Raw genomic sequence first — 20,021 nt, forward strand, 5'->3', positions numbered from 1 at the left:
CTGTTTCAGGGATTGTGGTTCCAGAGCTTTAAGCCTAAAAATATTTTCAAAACGAATATCACCAAATGTAGAGCCACTGCAGAAACAAACCAGCACAAGTCCCCCCTGGATGTCTGACCTCATGAAGCCTTTAAGCCATGTCTATAGTGGCCCTGGTTTCTAGGGTTCCTAGTTGTGGGCCAGTGAGACGGTGCAGGGTAACAGGTGGGAAGTTGTACAGATGGGGCCAGGGGCAGGTTAGTTGCAAAACCAGAAACCCTCTGGAGCCACTTAGGGCAGAGCAGGGTGGGGCTGGGGTAGGGTTATTGCCGCCATTCATCCCATGGAACCTAAGGCCAGAAACTGCAGCCAGGGGTCCCGGGAGGGAAAGGCAAACCACACTTGCTCTTGGGGCCCTCTGGGCTTCCCAGGGCTCCTGACTTCGCCACCCTTCTCTGCTGGCTGCCTCACAGCTCAGCACTCCCAGCCTCTGAGACTCTGGCTCAGTTTCACCCATGCAAGGGGAGAGATGGGGGTGAAGTACAGTGGGCAAAGGGAAGCTTGGAGGGCATGGTGCCACATTTCTACTAGCATAAAAATAGGACAATTATTTCTTTGAAAGCAAAAAAAAAAAAAAATTGACAAATCTGCAACTTAGTTCTTTGAAAGTACAGTTGACTTTTGAACAATACAGTTTGGACTGCGTGGGTCCACTTATATATAGGTTTTTTTCTTATAAATATAGTGCAGTACTTTAAATGTATTTTCTCTTAGGATTTTCTTAACATTTTCTTTTCTGTAGCTTTTTTGTAAGAATACAGTATGTGATATACATACAAATATGTGTTAATTGACTGTTTATGTTACTTAGTAAGGCTCTTTGGGGAGTTAGAAGTTATTCATGATTTTCAACTTCATGGGTGGGGGTTGGCACCCCTGACTTTTACGTTGTTCAGAGCTTAACTGTAAAGTACAAGAAATTAAATCACTCTGTGGCACCTATAATCAAGGAAAGTTTGGACAGTATGAAGTGATAAAGGTTATATAACAATAGATAAGAGAATAAATCAAGTTATACTATTTTCAAAGAAATGCTAATTTTAAAATCTTGCTGAAACCATTGAAACTTCAGGAAAAATTTAAACTATACAAATTGAAATCTAAAGACATTTTAAAAAGAATGGCCACAGGACAACTTGAAAAAATTGTTATCTCTGAAGGGAAAATGTCAAGGAATATGTAATTTCCTATATAAAAAACCTCATCAGAGCTAGGAAAAGGTGGACATTGACCCAGTTCGTGTTCTAAATTGTGATAAGAAACACACAAAATTTACCATATTTGTTGTTTTTAAGTGTACAGTTCAAGTTGTGTTAAGCATATTCACATATTGTGAAGCAAATCTCCTGAACTTTTTTTTTTTTTAAAGATTTTATTTATTTATTTGACAGAGACACAGCGAGAGAGGGAACACAAGCAGGGGGAGTGGGAGAGGGAGAAGCAGGCTTCCCGCGGAGCAGGGAGCCCGATGCGGGGCTCGATCCCAGGACCCTGAGATCATGACCTGAGCCGAAGGCAGACGCTCAACGACTGAGCCACCCAGGCGCCCCCGAACTTTCAAACAGTTCATTTTTTTAAAAACTAGCGCATCTGATTTCAAAATTCTGTATTACCAGTAGATCCGTAAAAACAGTGTATTTATTTTTTATTTTTTTAGTCTTTTTTTTAAAATAGATTTTATTCATGAGAGAGAGAGCACGAGCAGTGGGAGGGGCAGAGGGAGAAGCAGACTCCCCACTGAGCAGGGAGCCCGATGTGGGGTTCCATCCCAGGACCCTGGGATCATGACCTGAGCCGAAGGCAGATGCTCAACTGACTGAGCCACCCAGGCGCCCCAAAATTGTTTCTTTAAATCAAATAATTGAAAGCAATTTTTTATGAAAAATTCTGGGTGGAAAGTGCAGAGGGATTGAAAGGCCATTTTGCCCCCCACCCCCACCCCCACCCTGAGGAAATGCTCGATTTCCGGCGGGTCATGCATGGGTGGCGGCACCTGTGGTGGAAGAAGCCGCTGACCCCGGAAAGAGGACAGCAGGCCTCGCCTGGCGGGAGGCAGCCGCAAGCCTGTGGCAGCGCTCGCGACCGGTCCGTCCGGAGGCAGGAATCTGGATCCGGTCAGCGGCTCCTCGCGGGCGGGGGGTCGGGCCGGCCGCTCCCGGGGAGCCGCCCGCGGTCCGTCAGAACGGGAGCCGGCTTACGGGACGGACAGCCGCTTTCTCTGCGGGCGAAGGTCGTAACGGGAGAGGCCCTGAGTCCCAGGGCTGAGTGTCACTCGTGGCCCTCATCAGGGTCCTGACGCACGCACACCCGCCGTGAGGAAGGACCTTCGGAACGGGCGGGAGATGCGATATCATCAGATACGTACGCATTTTTGCTGGTGTCCGTGTGAGGATAGTGCTGTGGGGCGATGTAGGGCTTGCATACTGAAGTCTTTGTGGGGGGCGTAGTTTGGTGTCTGAAATTTTCTTAGGGGAGACTAAGACCACATTGATAATCAGCCTCATTCTGCTGGTCTCCCCATTTTATGAATGGATGAAAATACCCATATTAAAAGTTAGAAGTAGGGGCTCCTGGCTGGCTTAGTCAGTTAAGCAAGCGTCTGCCTTCGGCTCAGGTCATGATCCCGGGGTCCTGGGATCGAGCCCCGTGTCGGGCTCTTCTCCCTCTCCCTCTGCTGCTCCCCCTGCTTGTGTGTGCTCTCTCTTTCTGACAAATAAAATCTTTAAAAAAATAATAAAAGAAAAAAATGTAATCCTCATATTGCATTAAAAAAAAAGAAATTGTAAAGTCAGGCGTAGGATTCTGTTCGGGCCGCGTGGGAGAGCAGCTGCGGGTCCCTGCGGTGTCCCCTCCTGTGGGAGCACGGAGGAGCGAGGTGCCTGCCAGTCTCAGTGCAGAAGAGCCTGGTCGCCCGGGCGCTAATGGTCTTTAATGGAGCAGCTGTTAGAATCGATGGTTGATAATTTTGCCAAGTTAAGAAATTTGTTGGGGCGCCGGGATGGCTCAGTCGTTAAGCGACTGCCTTCAGCTCAGGTCATGATCCCAGGGTCCTGGGATTGAGCCCCGCATCGGGCTCCCTGCTCCGTGGGAAGCCTGCTTCTCCCTCTCCCACTCCCCCTGCTTGTGTTCCCTCTCTCGCTGTGTCCCTCTCCATCAAATAAATAAAATCTTAAAAAAAAAAAATTTGTAAAAATAAGTTCCTTGAGCGCTACAGTCATCAGTTAGAAATACCGTTGTGAGAAGTCTCTTTTCTAGTAGAAAAGCTGAAGCCGGAAACGCTTCTGATCAGAAATCCACGAAGGGGAGGACCTTCAGGGGACCAGGAGGGTTGGGGGCACGACAGCATGTTCCCAGACGTGCGGACCCGTATTCTTCCCCCCACTCTAGACTTGGTGCGATTCTAATGAAAATCCCTGTGCTGTTTTCAGCGGGACCACATGTCCCTTTCAGATCTGAAAGTGTCCTAAAGCTGCCAAGTCTGACCGTGCGGGTCAGTGTGGGGATGTCGGTGGACAGGGCCCTGGGGCAGAGTCCAGGCCCTTGGGGCGCACCTGGGACATGGGAAATTCTGCTTTATTTGTGAATACAGGGGTAGGACGTGTACACACGTAAATCCAGGCTCGTGTATTGTGTGTGCGGAGCATTCTTTACGGCAGAGGCCCCTGCGACAGCTTCTGTGCTGGGAAGGGGCAGTGTGAGCTCCGCCCGTTTGCTGGGCAGCCCTGTGGGGCCGGGGGGTGGGGGGTGGAAGGGACCCCGTGCCCTGTGCCCCGTCCCTCCACGATGCTGCTTCAGGAAGTAGGTCCCAAGGAAAGAGCGCGAAGTGCTGGAAACGCTTTGTTTAGAAAGACACACACACACACACACACACACACACACACACACACACACACACACAGACGCTTTGTTTAGAAAGACACACACACACACACACACACACACACGCTTTGTTTAGAAAGACACGCACACCCACACACACACCCCGCTAGTCACACACACACCCACCCACCCACCCCGCTAGTCCCAGCCTGCTCGTGCAGCTCTGGAAGATCGGCTGTGACCTACTGGATAATCTTGGTAGAATGTACTGGTATTTAGGTAATATTCACAAAGCTTTTTAATCACATGAGAAACACACGTTATAAAATGAAGGAAATTGAATGTGAAATTAGACACTGTGTGATCACTGTGGAACCACCTTTAAAAGGCGTTACAAACCAGTCACTGCCAGCCTAGAAACCAAGGGGGCACCAGAGTAAGTAAAGCAGGGCCCGAGCCCCGCCCCTGCCCTGCCGCTCGGACTGCCGTGGCCCAGGCCTGGCTGCACCAGGCTCTGACTCTCCTGTCTCTCGCCTCCCCCACAGAATGTGATGCTGGAGCTTTCCAAACGCAGCCGCAGCGGCAAGTTCCGCCTGGTGACGAAGTTTAAGAAGGAGAAAAACAGCAAGAACAGAGAAGCTCGCAGCAGCCTGGGAGCCCCGGGTACCTGCCCTCCTGCTGTCCTTGTGGCTGGCCACGCCGGCTGTGGGGACCTCGTGGTCTCTGCTTTCTCCCGTGGCCTCGCGGCTCTTCCCCGTGGCCCCCGACCACGACCCCTGTCGCGGCCTGCGCCGTGGTGTCTGTCTTTGGCTAGGGAACTGCCCCTGCGCTTCTGGCCCTGTGTTGTCGCTCCTGCCCGGGGTCGCTCCCGGGGCGGACTCCGCTGACTGACACCACGCTGCCTGCCTGCTCTGGATTGGGGGTGCGAGGGGGGAGGCGGACAGCAGAGGTGACAGGACACTCAGAGACACAGAGCTCACACTCCGGTCTTGTGCGGGGCTGCTGGTCCCCAGCGACGACTCATGGCTTCCCCAGGCCACCAGCACTTGCGGCCAGGGAAGTCAATAGAAAATGGCACTCGAGGACGTTTTTGGGGGGAGTCTGTAAACTGGGGCTCTGAGCATGGCTGTTTCCAGTGCTCTCAGGTGCCGGGCAGCTCCGGGTTTGGATTGGTGGGTAGCGGTCGCTCCCTCTGATTTTTCTTCTTTGCATGTTTGTCCAGCACTTGGGTTTCTTTTAGTGACAGTGGCTCTTACTACGTGAAATCTCTGCCTGTTTCCCTTCCTGCCGTGGACCGGAAGGGACGTGAACCCTCTGGAGAGGAGGGCGGCCTGGCCCTGGCAGCAGTCACATTGGTGTTTCCCTCGTGCTTGGCGGGGTCCGGTCCCTCCTGGGCCCCGGGGGAGACGGCCAGGCTGCTGGCCGGCCTGGCAGGAACAGACCGCAGCTCACTGCCCTGGAGAGCGGGTGGCTCCCCGCTGCTTTCTGCATGGCTCTGGGCGGCGGGTGCCGGCTGCTGGGGGCGCGTGGGGGTCCTTGCTGGGGCACCTGCTGCTGGGCCGCGTGGGCGCTGGCTCCTGGGGCGTCTTGGGATGCCTGCTGCTGGGGCGTCTCAGGCGCCGGCTGCCACCTGCCTCGCGCTGGGCTCTGGGCACTCACTGCGTCCGTGCTTTTCCGTCTCTGACAGTTCACCTCTGGGGGACAGAGGAGGTTGCTGCCTGGCTGGAGCACCTCAGTCTCTGTGAGTATAAGGACATCTTCACGCGACACGACATCCGGGGCTCCGAGCTCCTGCACCTAGAGCGGAGGGACCTCAAGGTACTTCCACAGCGTCTCCTGGGAACCCGCCCCGGGCTTCCCTGCGCTCCCTTCTCTGTCCCCTCCCTCTGACCCGGCCACGTCCCAGCATCAGGGCTCTCCTCGTGGTTCTCTTGCGCACGGCTCGGGTGATGCGTGGCGGTGGCCGAGAGACCACCTCTGCCCCGGCAGTCATGTCGCCACCTGCCGCAGCCAGACAAGGCCAAAGCGGACGTGATGGGGGGAACCTTGCTTTTCTTAACCTAATTGGACAAATGAACTATTTTAACATTAAAAATCCTGTTGAGGGGGGCGCCTGGCTGGCCCAGTGGGTAGAGCGTGTGACTCTTGGTCTCAGGGTTGTGGGTTCAAGCCCCACATTGAGCGTGGAGCCCACGTAAAAATAAACTCTACTGGGGACACAGCTCTGTGCTAATGAGTCAGCCGAAGAGCTCCGTGTGATGTCGGCCCCCAGCACACAGGGGTCCGTCTCCCTCTGGAGCTGACACGTGGGCACCCCACGGAGATGCGGCAGGGCACGTCCCAGGCCCCTGCGAGGAAGCGGGTCTGAACTGCTGGGTTTCCCAGTGCACACGGCAGTCGTGGTTATGATGCACGGCCGTCTGTTAAGTGTGCAACAGCATGACATCTCAAAACCGTGCCTACCTTAGCAAAAAATCCGAGATTGCTAAAAACCGCTAACCGTCATCTGAGCGTTCAGTGAGTCCTGATCACTGGCCACAGATGACCGCAACAAATTTAATAGCAAAACCGTCTGAGATATTGCGGGAACCCCCAGTACGTGACACAGAGGCGTGAACGAACGCTGTTGGAGAACCGGCACCGACAGACTTGCGTGACGTGGGCCGCCAGGGCCCCGAGCGCCGGAGGCGCGGGGTGTGCGCTCGGGCCAGCCTGAGCCCGGGGCTCCCGGAGCCGTGTCCGGAGAGGGCGAGGGCTCCCCGGGGACGTCCTGGACAGCAGCTTCGTCCAGTCCCTGCATCCACCCGCCGCCGCCGGGCCAGCGTCCCGTGTCTGTCCTGCACGACGGCGGGGACGCTGTGCTCGCGGGGGGGGTGTGGTGGGCGTCGGCACGACCGGTCATGCGTGGGCCATCTCCATCTGGGGTCACCGTCTCCATCTTGCCCCCCACGCTGGTGTTCAGAAAGCGGCGTCAGGGCGCTGTCCTCTCGTTGCAGGACCTCGGCGTGACCAAGGTGGGCCACATGAAGAGGATCCTGTGTGGCATCAAGGAGCTGAGCCGGAGCACGCCTGCCACCGAGGCCTAGCCCTGGCCCTGTCGGCCTGCGTCCCCCGCGCCCCCCGCGACTGAGGCCAGGCCCAGCGCCGGCCCCTTCTCATGGTGCTACTCCCTCTGCTCCACACGGGAAGCCTCGCAGATGCCCTTTCTGTGACTGCTCCGGGGTCTCGGACACACCAACACAGCTACCTTTGAAACAGCACCTTGTCCCGCCCGGCGGCGTGGGGGGCGGGCCGCCACCACCTCTCCGTTCTCGCTGACCTGCGCCCGGGGCCGGGCCCGACCTCCTGGGCCCCGGGCAGCCCGCGTTTGTCGGGCGGGTTCCTCGCCGCGAGCCCCGTGTTCGCGCACCGCGTGGCATCTCCCGGGCGCGCAGACCCTGGCCCAGCCGGCAGCCTCCTGCCCGGGAAAGGGCTGTGCCCGCCAGCCATCCTGGTTCTTGGCAGCAGCCCCGCGGAACCCCCCGCGGCTGTCGTCCCGTTTACTGACCATCGGTCACAGCGACCCTGCCCCTCCTGGCTTGAGAGCGCCGGGACACGTCGCTAGGCCCGTCCGTTTTCACTTGACCGGAGAGGAGGCAAACCCGCTCCTCCTCAAGCCAAGTAACCGGGTGGCTGTGATCTTGGGCCGACACATCCCCTGCCCGTTCGCCTGTGGGCCCTTGTCCCGGTTGGTACCCTCTCAAGCTGCTGACGTGGGACGTCTGTCCCCGAGACGCCGTAGCCTCTCCTGTCTCTCCACAGACAGAGGACGTGTTTGCGTGAGCTTGCTGTTGCGGGGAGAGCACGCTTCCTGGGCGCCGGGGAGACTCCCCTCCCCGTTCTGGGGGAGCCCGGGCTTGGTCCCGGGCCAGCGTCCCGACGGTCTCTGACCACGTGGATGGTTCTGTCTCATGCCGCTCTGGCCCACGTCCCCAGCCCTCCTGGGCCGGGCGGGGGAACGGCGTCCGGCTGCCAGCCAGGGCCCTGTGCCCCAAAGTGGGGGGGCGGAGCTGAGCGTCCCGGGCCGTGCCACCTCCCCCCCGGAGCTCGCTTCACCCCTTGTTCGTGCGAGGGGACTGGGCTGCCGGTGCCATCCGGTCACCCCTGGGGGCCTAGGGAGCTCACCGCTGAACAGCCTCTACTTGCCACTTGCTTTGCAGGCCCCTGTGTCCCCCCCTTACTGGTGTGCACGGTGGGCCCCTCCGTGAGCCCAGCCAGGCCCATGCCTCTGGTTTGGGGGTGCTCCTGCTGCTGGCCTTCCGGGCGCCCGGCCCGCTCCTGTCCCGAGGGCGGAGTGGCTGCACTGGGTTTGGGGTTAAGAGGCCCGTGCTCCGCAGGGCCGCTGCGTGTGGCCTTCCCACCCCGAGTTCCGGTGCCCGTTCGGGACATGGAAGGCAGAGAGGGATCATCTGGCCACCAGAAATCACTGGCTTTCCAGGTAGAACAGGCTGAGGAAGGAGACTGTGGGGACCCGACCCTGCGGTACCAGAATGGCGTGTGTGCTGTCCCCTCTGGCAGGGACCAGGGACAAGCACGCACGCGACGAGATGGGGTGGTGGCGGTGGCTGGGGCTAAAGCTGCAGGGCCACCCCGGGCCCTCCCGGCCCCTCCCGGCCCTCTCTCGGGAAAGCCTGAGGGTTGGGTCAAGCATGGTGTTGAAAATTAATGTGTTGTCAGTGATGAAAACAACACTGTTTACGTAAAAACCATTTTTCTGATTCTAGTAAGTTAGAGGTGAATGGAGTAAAAGTGAGTGTCGCGTGGAAGTGCATCGCTGTGGGGCCGGCGCCGTGTCGCCCTCTGTAGGGCTGCTTCTCTGCCTGGCCCGACCCGTCCCCGCTGTGGCTGGGTGGGGATCCTGGGGAATCTTGGAGAAAAGGTTTTGTGCCCTTGGGTGGGGCTTACCCCTCATATTTATGATCTTAATTTATACAGTGCCCGCCGTGGAAGCAAATGTCTCCCGTATCGCTGTGTACATACCCGATCTGGGGGTGTAAATAGGCTGTTCTGTGTATAAATAAAATCTTCCGTTGTCAGATTTCTTGTTGTCATTCCTTGTGCTTTCACATAAAATATTAGTTGCCCAAATCTTTCCAAACTGGATTCAGGATTATGGTTTTTACTCTAAAAATAAGGTGAATTGGTGTGGCTAAAGAACAAAATGGAAAGCCATTGTGTTTCTTAGGGTGTGGGTTCTTGGGTCTGTTGAATTAAAAGCTCAGCGAGGAGGTAGGGCACTGGGTAGGGCTGAGGTTCAGACTCCGTCACATGCAGCCTGGACCAGCCTACTGAGGGCACGTGATGTAAGCAAATACTCTAATCCTTCTAAATCTTTCCTATAAAACTGCAGACCAGAAGTTCTCTGACCTCTCTACTTAACTCATAGTACCTTTATCCCAAGGGAGCAGCCTCTCCAAGCTCAAGGTCACTCTGTCATCTCCCAGTTCTCTGGGGTGAGGAATGGCGACTGGGATCACAGAACTGAGAATGAGGCTGATGGGGTACAAAAGGGGTGCGTGCTCTCCCTCCCTCCTTGCTCATCGGAGCCCCAGGTGTGGTGTATGCCCTCCTCCCATGTGGCTATCCAGGATCAGGCCTCATGGTTGCACGATGGCTGCCACCACTCCAAGCATCACACCCAAATATGAGCCAAGTACAGGGTAAGGTGTATGTGAGCAGGTGGTTGTCTCTTCTGTATCTCTTTTTAACATAAAAGGAACCAGTTCAGAAGCCCTGGCTTCTGCTGACCTCCCCTTGTGTCATTGTCTAGAATTGCACACAAACCCACGTGGAAGGAATGGGGCCGTGCCGCTGAGGACTGATCACGCATGATACCGGCGGCTAACACACTGAGGGTGTTTTACGCCAGATGCTGCCCTCAGCGCTTTGCACATGTTAGCTCCTTGATTTCTCCTAACAGTCCTGCCTCTTACAGGTGAGGAACAGGCTCAGGGAGGTTCCCAACTTGTTGCACGTCACATGGCTAGCAGGTGGCAAAGGTGGGAGTCACGGGGCAGGTGGGTACCTGAGGTCATACCTCGAGTGCTGTCCTGTGTCCCAGGCCTGACCCCAAGCTCAGCGCACATGACAGGTGAGAAGATTGGGTCTGAACTATCCCACACAGGCGTCCCGGCCCAGAAGCCTGGCTCCGGACGGCTCGCCGGGGGTGGGTGTGGGGGCGCAGCTGCGCGTCTGAGCCGTGGGTCTGGGGAGGGCTGCTGTGGGCTCCGCTCGCTGCCGGCCTCCACCCTGCCGGGCCACAGAGCACGCAGGGGCTTCCAGGAGACCGTGTGGGGCAGGGGGAGGCCAGACGCCAGCCCAGAGGTAATGCGATTGCCAGACTGGCGCAGACGGCGTGTGCGGGAAGGGGAGCAGTTTCCAAACCGATGCCGCTTGCCGTTAAGTCATCCTGCAGAGAACCGCACGCGCCCTACGCGGTTTGCCTCCACCTGGTCTAGCGACGGAAGTCGTCCCAAGTGAGGGCAGGCCCGGCCGCTTGACCGAAGTGTACTTTTTGTTCCCGGAACAGTCGAGGGCAGGTGTGTTTCAGCTCCTCGGGGCTGTCACTCGGGGATTGGGCCGTCGTGGCCAAGGTGGCTCTGGCCGTCACCTTCCCGCTGGGGTGGGGTGGGGGGTGCGCGTGAGGCTTCCCGAGCCCACCTGGACGTAGGTGGTTGGAAATGCAAACACGTGGGGGCCCGCCCGCCCCCGCCCACCCCCGCCATGCCCGGCTGCTGTGTGCGAGCGGGGGGCCGCCCGGACTCTGCTCATCGCTAGCCGTCTCTGCTCTGGGGCCCCTCTGCTTTCAGGGCCCCTCGGGGGGAAGGTCCCTCAGTCAACGCACACCTTGCCCTGCATTCCTCCTCCAGGGGCTTGCAGGTATTTTGAAGGAGGCGGGCGCGTATCCCTGAGGGGACAGGCAGGGTGTCCTCGAGCCTCAAGCTGTCACTGGCCTGGGAGGCTCCCCTTGCACCTGGAGGCTGACGTCTGTGACCCAGGGACTGTCCTCGGCCCCAAGCAGCGTTCCTGGTGGTGCTCTCGGGTGGGGGGGTGGCCTCCATCTCCTGAACTCTGGCCTCTGCCGCGGGCCCTGAGGCTACTCTGCTGGCTCCCGGCTGAGCGTCTACACTGCATGATGGCCAAGGGGGGCTTGGGGAAAGTCAGCCTGGGGGCGAGGGGGCTAGAGAGGAAACTGAGACCCATCTGGACGCTGTCTCCTCCTCCTTACCCCTTTGTCCCACAATCCTTTATGAAATGGGGAACTTTGATTCTTGGTGTTTCTTCTTCTGACCCCAGCTCAGTTTTCCTTCGCCTGCCGAGGGAGAGCCCTGGGAATGCAGCTGGTTGCGACGTGCTTGCAGAATGCAAGGACTTAGATTTTTTCCTAAAGATAGTATCTAGGCTTGCGTGACTTTTTTTTTTTTTTAAGAGCGTGAGTGAGGGGGGTGGGGTGAGTGGGGGCAGAGAGAGGGAGAGAGAACCTCAAGCAGGCTTCATGCCCAGCGCAGAGCCCGATGAAGGGCTCAATCTCATGACCCTGAGCCGAAATCAAGAGTCAGACGCTTAACCAGATAAGCCACCCAGGCGCCCGTAGACTTGCAGGACTTTTAACTTGTACTGATCCTGTGTTTAACGTTTTAATGTTTTGTTCATTGTGGATTTTTCTGCATTAATTTTGATTTCTAAAAGTGCTGTTATTAGAAACTGATCTGTTGACTACTGAGTTTTTTGAGCACCTTCAAATTTTGTGCCCAAGGCCCCCACTTCCCGGAGTCCTGGCCCACTGTTGCATAATCTAGTTGTGAATATTAGCAGCTCAGACTCTGGCACTTGTGGAAGCCACTGCCCGATGCCTATAAACATCAGTTTTCTATCTCCTGCACCACTAACAGATGCCCACATCATCTGGGTCATGCACTGTGCCCAAATACACCCCCTGCGAATGTGACCACATTCTCCAGCCTCCTCTGCAGTCAAATCTCCCCTGAGGTCACTTAGTGATGTGACCAAGTCATGCACAAAAAAATCTAAGTATTGAGATTTCCAGAAAGTTTCCTTTAAAACATGGAGATGCCTTTCTTTTTCCTCTTGCTGCTAGCCTGGAGGGTAGACATGATGGGTGGCGCTCCAGCAGCCAGCCTGGGCCATGGGAGGGTGGTGAGCATGGAATCACGTGTTGAGGGTGGGGGCGACAGAAGCCCGGTCTCCACGAAGTTCCGGGCCCCCTCCCTGCTCCCGCCCACCACCCTTCTTTTCTATGAGTGTCTTGTTTTGTCTCTGAGTTAAACCTAATCCCTATAGCAGTCCTTCCACAAAGATCTTGTACTTGGGAAGGCCCGAGTGAGAGCATGTGGAGACACCCGTTATACCTATTATTCAGGTGTGAGGCCAAAGAAAGGGGCCAGGACCCTAAGGGGATGGGTGAACCGGTACAAAGAAAACTTCGGGGCAGACGGGTGCACACGCGGGGCAGGTGTTTGTGGTGCGCGGAGGCCTCCCTGAAGCTGTGGTCTGAGAGCACCAGCGTGGGCCTGGCCCGAGGAGCCGCTCACACCAGGGGTGGCAGCTCTGAACCCATCAGCTCAGCCCGAGGTCCTGACCTTAGAACGTGCATCTGTGTGGAGCAGGAGGAAGGGCACGGCAAAAGCAACCCAGGTTTGCAGAACACGTAGAAGAAAGCCAGCTGGCTGGCAGTTAAAGGCTTTATTGCTCACGCTGTTGATGGAAACAGATCAACCACGAGCTTCCTGAGCACTCCCAGAAATCGTGTCGCCAGGTCCCACGCTGGTCACTCAGCCCCTAGGGTCATCCATCCCAGGCCTCCAGGACGTGCACACTCAGGAAGACAGAGTCCAAGGGGTGCTACCCCAAAGGGGAGTCCTCTCAACGCCCACGCCGGGACACCAGACATCGAGACCCTCTGGAGGGCGGCAGGGTGACCTGAGGGGTAAGCGAGGGTTTGCCTCTGGGGCAGGACCGGGAGCCCGGGGGTCGCGGTCTGGCTGCGTGGGTCCTGACCGCGGCCCCTGTGCGCTCGTTCTCCAGGAGAGGTTTTGTCGCGGTCCTCCTCATGCACTTTGTACGCTGGTTCCGAGTCTGATTGACCCGTCTTTCAGGCGCTGCTTGCCGAACTGTGAGGACGGACGTCCGCTGGACCCGACCCAGAGCAGTGTGGCCCGGAGGCCTCAGACCTGAGCTGGGGACACGAGGGTGGTCAGGCTGTAGGTAGAACAGCTGCCGGAATTACGGTGGGTGCTGTCCTCTTTGAAACGTCCGGACGGGAGGAGCCCGGCGGGGGCTGGGCAGCCAGGGTGCAGGACCTGGGGCCACCGCGCTCCCTCCGGGCGACCACCCCCCGCCCCCTCCCAGCTCCGGTGCACGGGGCCCGCGGGCGACAGCCCCCCGTGGGCCTGAGAGCAGCTCTGCTTGTGGGCGCTTGAGGGGCCCGAGGGGAGTTTAGGCACCTGGAAGTGATGGTCCTGGCCATTACACTCTGCGGCGAGTGACACAGGGCACCCGTGGGAGTGGCTGCCCCCGCAGGGGTGCGGGGCGGGGGGGGTGGGACAGAGGGCAGTGGGGCAACCGCAGGGGGCCAGAAGTCTCTCTTCCTCTGTGTAGGGCTCTCCTTGCTTGCCGGCGCCTCGGGGGGGAGTAAACACCCCCACAGTGAATCTGGGGTCTCTCGCTGACCGGGCTTTGCGCGGCGTGCGGCGGGGCCCAGACCGGGAGGAGCGGGGCGCGCAGGGCGGGGGCGTCCGCTCTGGTCCTTCAGGCCGAGTGCCTTCCGGAGAGACACGGGCATCTGCGGACCCGTGGTGTTTGATCATCCGGAAATTCTTGTGCTCCCCCCCTTTTTTTGCCAGAAAAATGTCTTAATGGAAAGGTTTTCGGTAACGAACTACCCCGCCACTGCTTCCCTAGAAGGAACAGAAAGCCCGATCGCTTCCCACGTCTTCCGCTACAGCTTCCCCTCGAGTCTCAATTTGAACCCAAACATACTTGTTATTTCTGAAGCAGCGCCAATACGGTATTTCTAAAGAATAAACGTTTATTTAGCATCTGAAGTGCACTTGGGGGGGGAAGCCAAGGAGAACATGCAACAGTTGGCGCAGAAACGGGGAGACCACGACCCGAAAAACCAAGGTGTAACCAACTCTTACGGCCCCCCGAGCCCCACCCCCTGCCCACAGCCCAGGAGCGCAGAGCCGCCCGCCCGGGGCTCCCGGCGGGGCCCGTGGAGATGCGGCCTCCGGCGAGCACTTCCCGACTTGGCCTCCGTGAGACGAAGGGGCAGACCGAGGGGCTTCGGTCAGAGTAAAGGCCCCCCGGCCCCCGCGGCCCCTCAACCCGGGGCGCCACCACGCGCACCTCGCCCGCCGGGGCACGGCCGTCGGGCCGGCTCGGAAGCCTCAGCTGGCCTGGGAGAGCGAAGAGCTCCCCCCCGGAGCCCTGCTTGCGGCCCGGCCGGAGTCTGAGGCCCTGAGCCCCCCGGCGCCGTCGGCCGGCCCGGGAACAGGTGCGGCCGTGCTTCGGGGGGAACACCGTCCCGGTGTACGTCTTGTCTTCGGCGCGGAGGCGACTCAGGCCACGCCGGCTCGTCCGCCACCAGTGGGCCTCCAGGCACCGAGAGGGGCGGCGTGTGCAGGCGGCCAGAACGTCCCGGTCACGGCCACCAGCTGCAGCTGAGGACGCGCCGAGCCGTGCGTCCCCTTCCTTTAGCGGGAAAGGCGGCGGGGGCTTCAGGGTCCGTTCTCACTCAGGCCGCGGGGCCTGGCGCGCCGAGGGGCCGGAAACTACCCGCCCGCCGGGCGCCGTCCGCTCGGGCCCCCAGGCCTCCCGAGAACAGGGTAAGGTAAGGCACGGAAGGTGCGACGTGGGGCTTCACGCGGCAGACGGGGCCGGGCCCAGCCTGTGCCATTTAATCCGTGCCCGCGGTTAATGCGAAACTAGCGAGTTTTCTTCTAGGAGCGGCGGCCGGGGTCGGGGTCAGCCCCCGGATAACGTGCACTCGGCTGGCCTGAGGCGGGAAGGCCCCTGCTGGTGACGAAGGGCAGCACTCGGAGCCCGTGTCTGCAGAAGGCAGAGAACCGCCAGGCCCGCCCGCACGCCCCCCGCCCCCGCGCTATCTGAAACTCCCCACGTGGATGGAGAGAGAAGCTTCTGGGGCACGGGGCCGGCCGGGCGTCCTGGCACTGGAGAAAAGGTCACTGCTCTGCACACGAAGGGCTTCCTGGCTGTGGGAGACACAAGAGGGGGTCACCGACTCAGCCCTGGCCACCGCGGGCCTCACCTGGTCCAGGGCTTTGGAGGGACTCCCGTCAAGTTAGAACAGGCCACAGGGATGTGTTTGCAGCTGACAGGTATTTCCAGACTGTTCAGTCGGAAGACCTCAATTTACACCCTGCCCCCCGGCCACCCCGAGTCAGGAGTGGGTTCCTGCACCCTGTCCACACGGCGGGTCAGACTTGGGGTCCTTTCCGACCTGCTAGGTGAAAAGGTCTCACAGCAGAGCATACCTTCACCTCTTATTTTTTTGAGAGAGTGAGGGGGGGGAACAGAGGGAGAATCTCCAGCAGGCTGCCCGCTGAGCCCGACGCGGGGCTCGATCCCACGACCCTGAGATCAGGACCTGAGCCAAAGCCAAGAGTCGGATGCTTAACCGACAGCCACCCGGGCGCCACGTACCTTTTGAATCAAAACAGAACGTACACACACACACGCACACACACGAAACGTCCAGCCCCATGACTGGCTACTTAGGGCTGTGCTCGCCCGAGTGACCCTCCTTCCCCCTTGGCCCGCTCTTCCTCGGGCCCTTTCCTGTGGCCCCGCTGGACTGAGGCAGTGGAGGGGCGAGGAGGGGCGAGGAAGGGCGAGGTCCGGCAGGTGCGCACACCAGGGGCTACTGCAGTAACTCAGGGGAGAGGACCCCCCCCCACCAGAAGCTGACTGAGGACTAAGATTTCAGGAGACTGGAGGCGGGGAGCAGGTAAGGAGGACAGGGGCACCCCTGGTGTGGCCTGCGGTGGGGGGATACGTGGATACAGGGGTGAGAGCCAGGTCCAGGCACGTGGAGTTCGAAGGACTGATAGAGGTGGAATGTTCTGGCAGATTCTGGCAGGTGGATGTGGCCCGCAGCCAGGGGAGAGGGCTGGGCTATGTGCCGAAGAGGAAGGAGGGAGTCCCCGCAGGCAGAGTGAGGAGGGAGCCGAAGGACGGGCCGTGGGCTGGGCGTGCCTGTGGAGGACCCCCGGCTGGACAGAGGGGGGCGGGCGGGCGGGCAGAGGAGGGAGCGGCTGGGGCACGAGTGATCGCGAGTGCTCATTCATTCAGGTGACGGACAGCGGAGGGCGCTGGGGCCGAAGAAGACCCAGCAGGTGGTGAGGGGCTGGGAGGGCAGGAAGGAAGCTCCCGAGACTGGGGTCGGGGGGCTTCCTCACAGTGAGCGGTCACCCCGTGTCCTGTCTAGGTTCCCAGAAAGCCCGGTTAGGGGGTGACCGAATCCCCCCACGCTGCATTTCTTTCCAGGGCGTCTGGAAAGCAGCGCTCCGAGCGGCGTTCAAGGGCGCCCCGGGGGCTTCCAGAAGCAGCTGCGTGCGTGAGAGCCAGGACAGTACCTTTTCTTTCCCAGGTCATCTGCGACTGTACTGAAATCTTCGTCATCCTCAACCAGGAGATTCTACATTTCAAAACAACGAATGAACAGTGTTTTCAGACATCCTTTCAGTCTACATTTAAGATACACGTAAAAAAGACCTCATCCTGAGGCTGTCCGAATTCACCTAAACAACCGACACCCATCAGCCCAGTGCCGGGAACCAGCTCAGCAGGGGGCACGAAGAGCCGGCACCGGAATGTTCTGCCAGCCCTCGGATCTCTGCCTCCGGCCACCAAGGCCACATGGAGAGCCGGCACGGGGCCACCCCCGGCGGAGCACTGTCACCGTGTCCACAGCTACCCCGTGAGCCTGGGCTGCTCACCCCCTGGCCTCCCCGGCCGTTGTCACCACGGGACTTTGCAAATGCAGGCCGCCCGCACGGTCCCCTGAGGGGCTCGCAGTCGGTCTCATACACGATGTCACTCCCCATCAACGCGGGCCGCCCCCAGGCCTGCCTCAGCCAGCGGTGCCCCCGGAAGGCCCCAGGCCGGCCGCCCCTGTGGGTTTAGGCTTCCTGGCTACTCATCACCTCCCCCGTGTGCCTCTGGGAGAGGCGACCGGCTCCCGCGGAGGCGCAGGAGGGTCTTGTGCGTCCACACGGGGCTCCCGGGGGGGACGTAACACCCGTGCGGACCTGTGTTCCAGTCAGAGGGGCGTGTGTTTGTAGTCCAGCGGCTGTGTGTGCCGTGCTTTCTAAAAAGCGTCGGACGCTACGAAGTAAGAACGCAGAGGCAACGGGACAGACACCCGGGGCCTCAGAGTGGCGCAGGCGTGGGGCCCGGGGGTCCAGCCGCGCCAGCACGTCACCTCCTCATCCCGAGACGGCCGCTCCTCCCAGCGTGGTCCTGGCGTCCGACGGAGCTGCGCGTACGGGTGCGCGTGGTGCTCCGACAGGACAGAAACGCTCAGGGAAGTTAGCTGTTAACAGTATTAAGCTCTGACCCTATTTGCTTCATTTTCCAAGGAAAACCCACAGGTTCAGCCGCTGGCCTTCTGCCATTCCGCGGGGGTGAGCACTCGTTCCCGTCCTCCCGTGGCCTTGACGACTGCCCGGGAGCGTGACCCTCCGTGACGCTCAGCACGTCACAGGCTTTAGGTCCGCGGTGAGGGACCCCGCTGTGACCACTTTCAACCCTCCGTCACGCGCTGTCCCCACGCTCTCACGGAGCTCAGCGCACTGGCTGTACCCGCCCCTCCCCGAGGGTCACTGTTCCTTCCAGCTGACGCCGTCACGGCCGGTGCTTCAGAGAAGCCCCCCGTCCCCCCCCGTCCACCCCCGGCTGAGCGCCCGGCCGCGGAGCACCCTGGGTTTTACGGGCACGGGGACACCGGTGCCGGGCTGTCCGTACGGTCTCCTGCACAGAGGACGGCTTTATGCTTTCCTCGGAGAATCTCCTCTGTTTCTCTCTCAATGTTTATTTACTTTCTTTGGGGGCAGGAGGCTCACGCCACCCTGTTTAGCACAGTGAAGTGAGGGTGAAGGGGATGCTTACTCCTTGGGGTGAAAATATCGATCAGCAATTTAATCCTTAAATCAAGGATTAAACTTATTCTTAATATACAAATATCACTATGTGACAAAGTAGGCTTGCCCACGGCAGGCAAGGACGGCTCTGTCACCTTACGTAACAGACACCACACTAAAGACGGACAGCCAGAGAGCTCACCCAACAGGTGCAGAAAGAGCGGGAATTTTATATGGCAAGTGCTCACTCAGGATTGGGAAAAGAAAAAAAAAGAACTTAAGAGCAAACTAGGCAGGGAAGGCAATGTCTTACCCTGATGCAAGGACCTACCCCAAACCTACAGCAATGCACTTTGGGATAAAACTTCAAAAGCATTTTCATGCAAGTCCCACCCAAGATTAAGGTTTTGATCCTGGGGTTCTACTGGCCTCATGAAATGAGTGGTCTGGCTTTCCCTCTTGTTTTCCGTTCTCTGAAACAAGGTACGGAAGACAGGATTATCTGAGCCCTGAAGATTTGATACAACTTCTCTGTAAAGTCACTGATCCTGGTGTTTTACTGAAGTGGTAAATTTGCTGTTAAATAACTTACCTTAATACCAATTGTGTCTCCGTCTTTCAAGTAATAAGGCGCCCCCTGCAAATTATCTTGCTTTTTCTTCTTTTTCCTCTTGGTAAGTTGCTGGTTCTATAGAAAAATCAAGCATCTTGAATAAAGAAAACTCACATTCTTACTAAGTTCCCTATGTGTGAAAAATGGCCCTTAACCCATTCACTACGCCAGGAAGGCCCAGTGTCCCGGAGAAAGCCTGCAACTTTACCCAGCTCGATATCGGAAGCCACTCAAACTTTTCGGGGAAGTACTTGGCAATTTCAATTTTCTCCACGGGAAGAGAGCAGAAGTGGGCGACTCGCTGCCTCAGGGAGCCAGCCGTCCAGCCTCGGGCCGTGTCCCACACCAGGTCCACGCACGGGGCGTAGGCCCTCTCGCCGGGGAGGCGCATCTGCGTCCTCAGCACCACGTCCTGGGGGCTGCGCCGGGAAACAAACAGAGTAAGTTCGCAGTAACCATGGAGGAGCATGATGGGCGAAGGTTCCCCTCGACTCTTCTGGTTTTTAGAAGGACAGATTTGTCCCCAGACCCGCTAACCCTCTTCTCTACTTTGCTTTCCTTCTGCCCTGACCCGCAGCCGCGCCCCAGGAGAGGCTGCTTTCAGAACCAAAAGCTCCGTTAGCTGCGGCGGGCTGGCCAGGGAGAAGCAAGCGAGGGCTCAGTGCTGGAAGGGGGGGCCCGGCAGAAAGTCAGATGTATGGAGCCGGGTACAGGACAGGAGGCGCCGGCCGGAAGGTGGGGAGGGAGAAGGGAAAGCATGTATGTGCGTCTAGGCTGCTGAGACCGTGTGCGATTTTACATGCTGGATTTCAGTTATATTTTGGTTACAGGGGTGCTTTTACCAAAAGAGAGGGTGACACCGATGGGAGAAAAGGAACCACTGGAGGAAACGGCCCCAGGGAGAGAGCAGGCCTGGCTGGGCGGGAGCGGCAGAGTCTCCCCAGGAGGGGAGAACGCTCCGGAGGCAGGGCAAGGACACGGAGCCGCTGGGGAGGGGGCCAAACAAGTGCCCTGCACGGTCTTCAAAGGGACACCGCTTACAAGAACGGGACGAAGGGTCAATGTCATTGTTTCAGAAAGCTCGCACAAATTCGACTTTTCTGAGACCCCTTTACAAAAAATGCAAATGGCTTATAAATGATAAGCTTTTGAGAAAAATGCCCGCTCTTGCTAGCAATCAAAGCACCGAAGCAAATGAGACAACATAACCATTTCCTCATTGATCAATTTAGCAAACAATTAAACAATGAAAATATTCAGTGTTGGTCTGAGGGTGAAGTAATACTCAGGAACACTGCTTGTGCGAACATAAACTGGAATAACTTACCTGGAAAGGAACTGAACAGTTTTAAGAAGTTTAAAATGTCCATACCAGTTTGATCCAGAAA

At 58.3% G+C, this 20,021-nt stretch overlaps 2 protein-coding genes across 16 annotated transcripts in view; one reads left to right on the top strand and one right to left on the bottom strand.

Annotated features, from left to right (window-relative positions):
- The window catches only part of DGKD (diacylglycerol kinase delta), a 115,104-nt gene extending 106,169 nt beyond the window's left edge, over positions 1–8,935 (top strand). For all 5 annotated transcript variants that reach the window (XM_036109591.2, XM_078071471.1, XM_036109586.2 and 2 more), the window contains 3 exons: positions 4,404–4,521; positions 5,546–5,676; positions 6,855–8,935. In XM_036109591.2, the coding sequence (XP_035965484.2) occupies positions 4,404–4,521; positions 5,546–5,676; positions 6,855–6,944 (339 nt within the window). In that variant the 3' untranslated portion in view covers positions 6,945–8,935. The remainder of the gene's footprint in view (positions 1–4,403; positions 4,522–5,545; positions 5,677–6,854) is intronic.
- Positions 8,936–13,927: 4,992 nt separating this feature from the next.
- The window catches only part of USP40 (ubiquitin specific peptidase 40), a 78,165-nt gene continuing 72,071 nt past the window's right edge, over positions 13,928–20,021 (bottom strand). For 10 of the 11 annotated variants that reach the window (XM_078071475.1, XM_078071476.1, XM_078071474.1 and 7 more), the window contains 4 exons: positions 18,842–19,052; positions 18,613–18,708; positions 16,515–16,576; positions 13,928–15,131 (listed from right to left, as the gene is read on the bottom strand). In XM_078071475.1, the coding sequence (XP_077927601.1) occupies positions 15,020–15,131; positions 16,515–16,576; positions 18,613–18,708; positions 18,842–19,052 (481 nt within the window). In that variant the 3' untranslated portion in view covers positions 13,928–15,019. Of the gene's footprint in view, positions 15,132–16,514; positions 16,577–18,612; positions 18,709–18,841; positions 19,053–20,021 lie in introns of those variants that run through there. The other variant, XM_078071478.1, reaches the window with a different exon arrangement.

The sequence above is a fragment of the Halichoerus grypus genome, chromosome 4 (assembly GCF_964656455.1).
Source record: "Halichoerus grypus chromosome 4, mHalGry1.hap1.1, whole genome shotgun sequence".
Classification (NCBI taxonomy): domain Eukaryota; kingdom Metazoa; phylum Chordata; class Mammalia; order Carnivora; family Phocidae; genus Halichoerus; species Halichoerus grypus.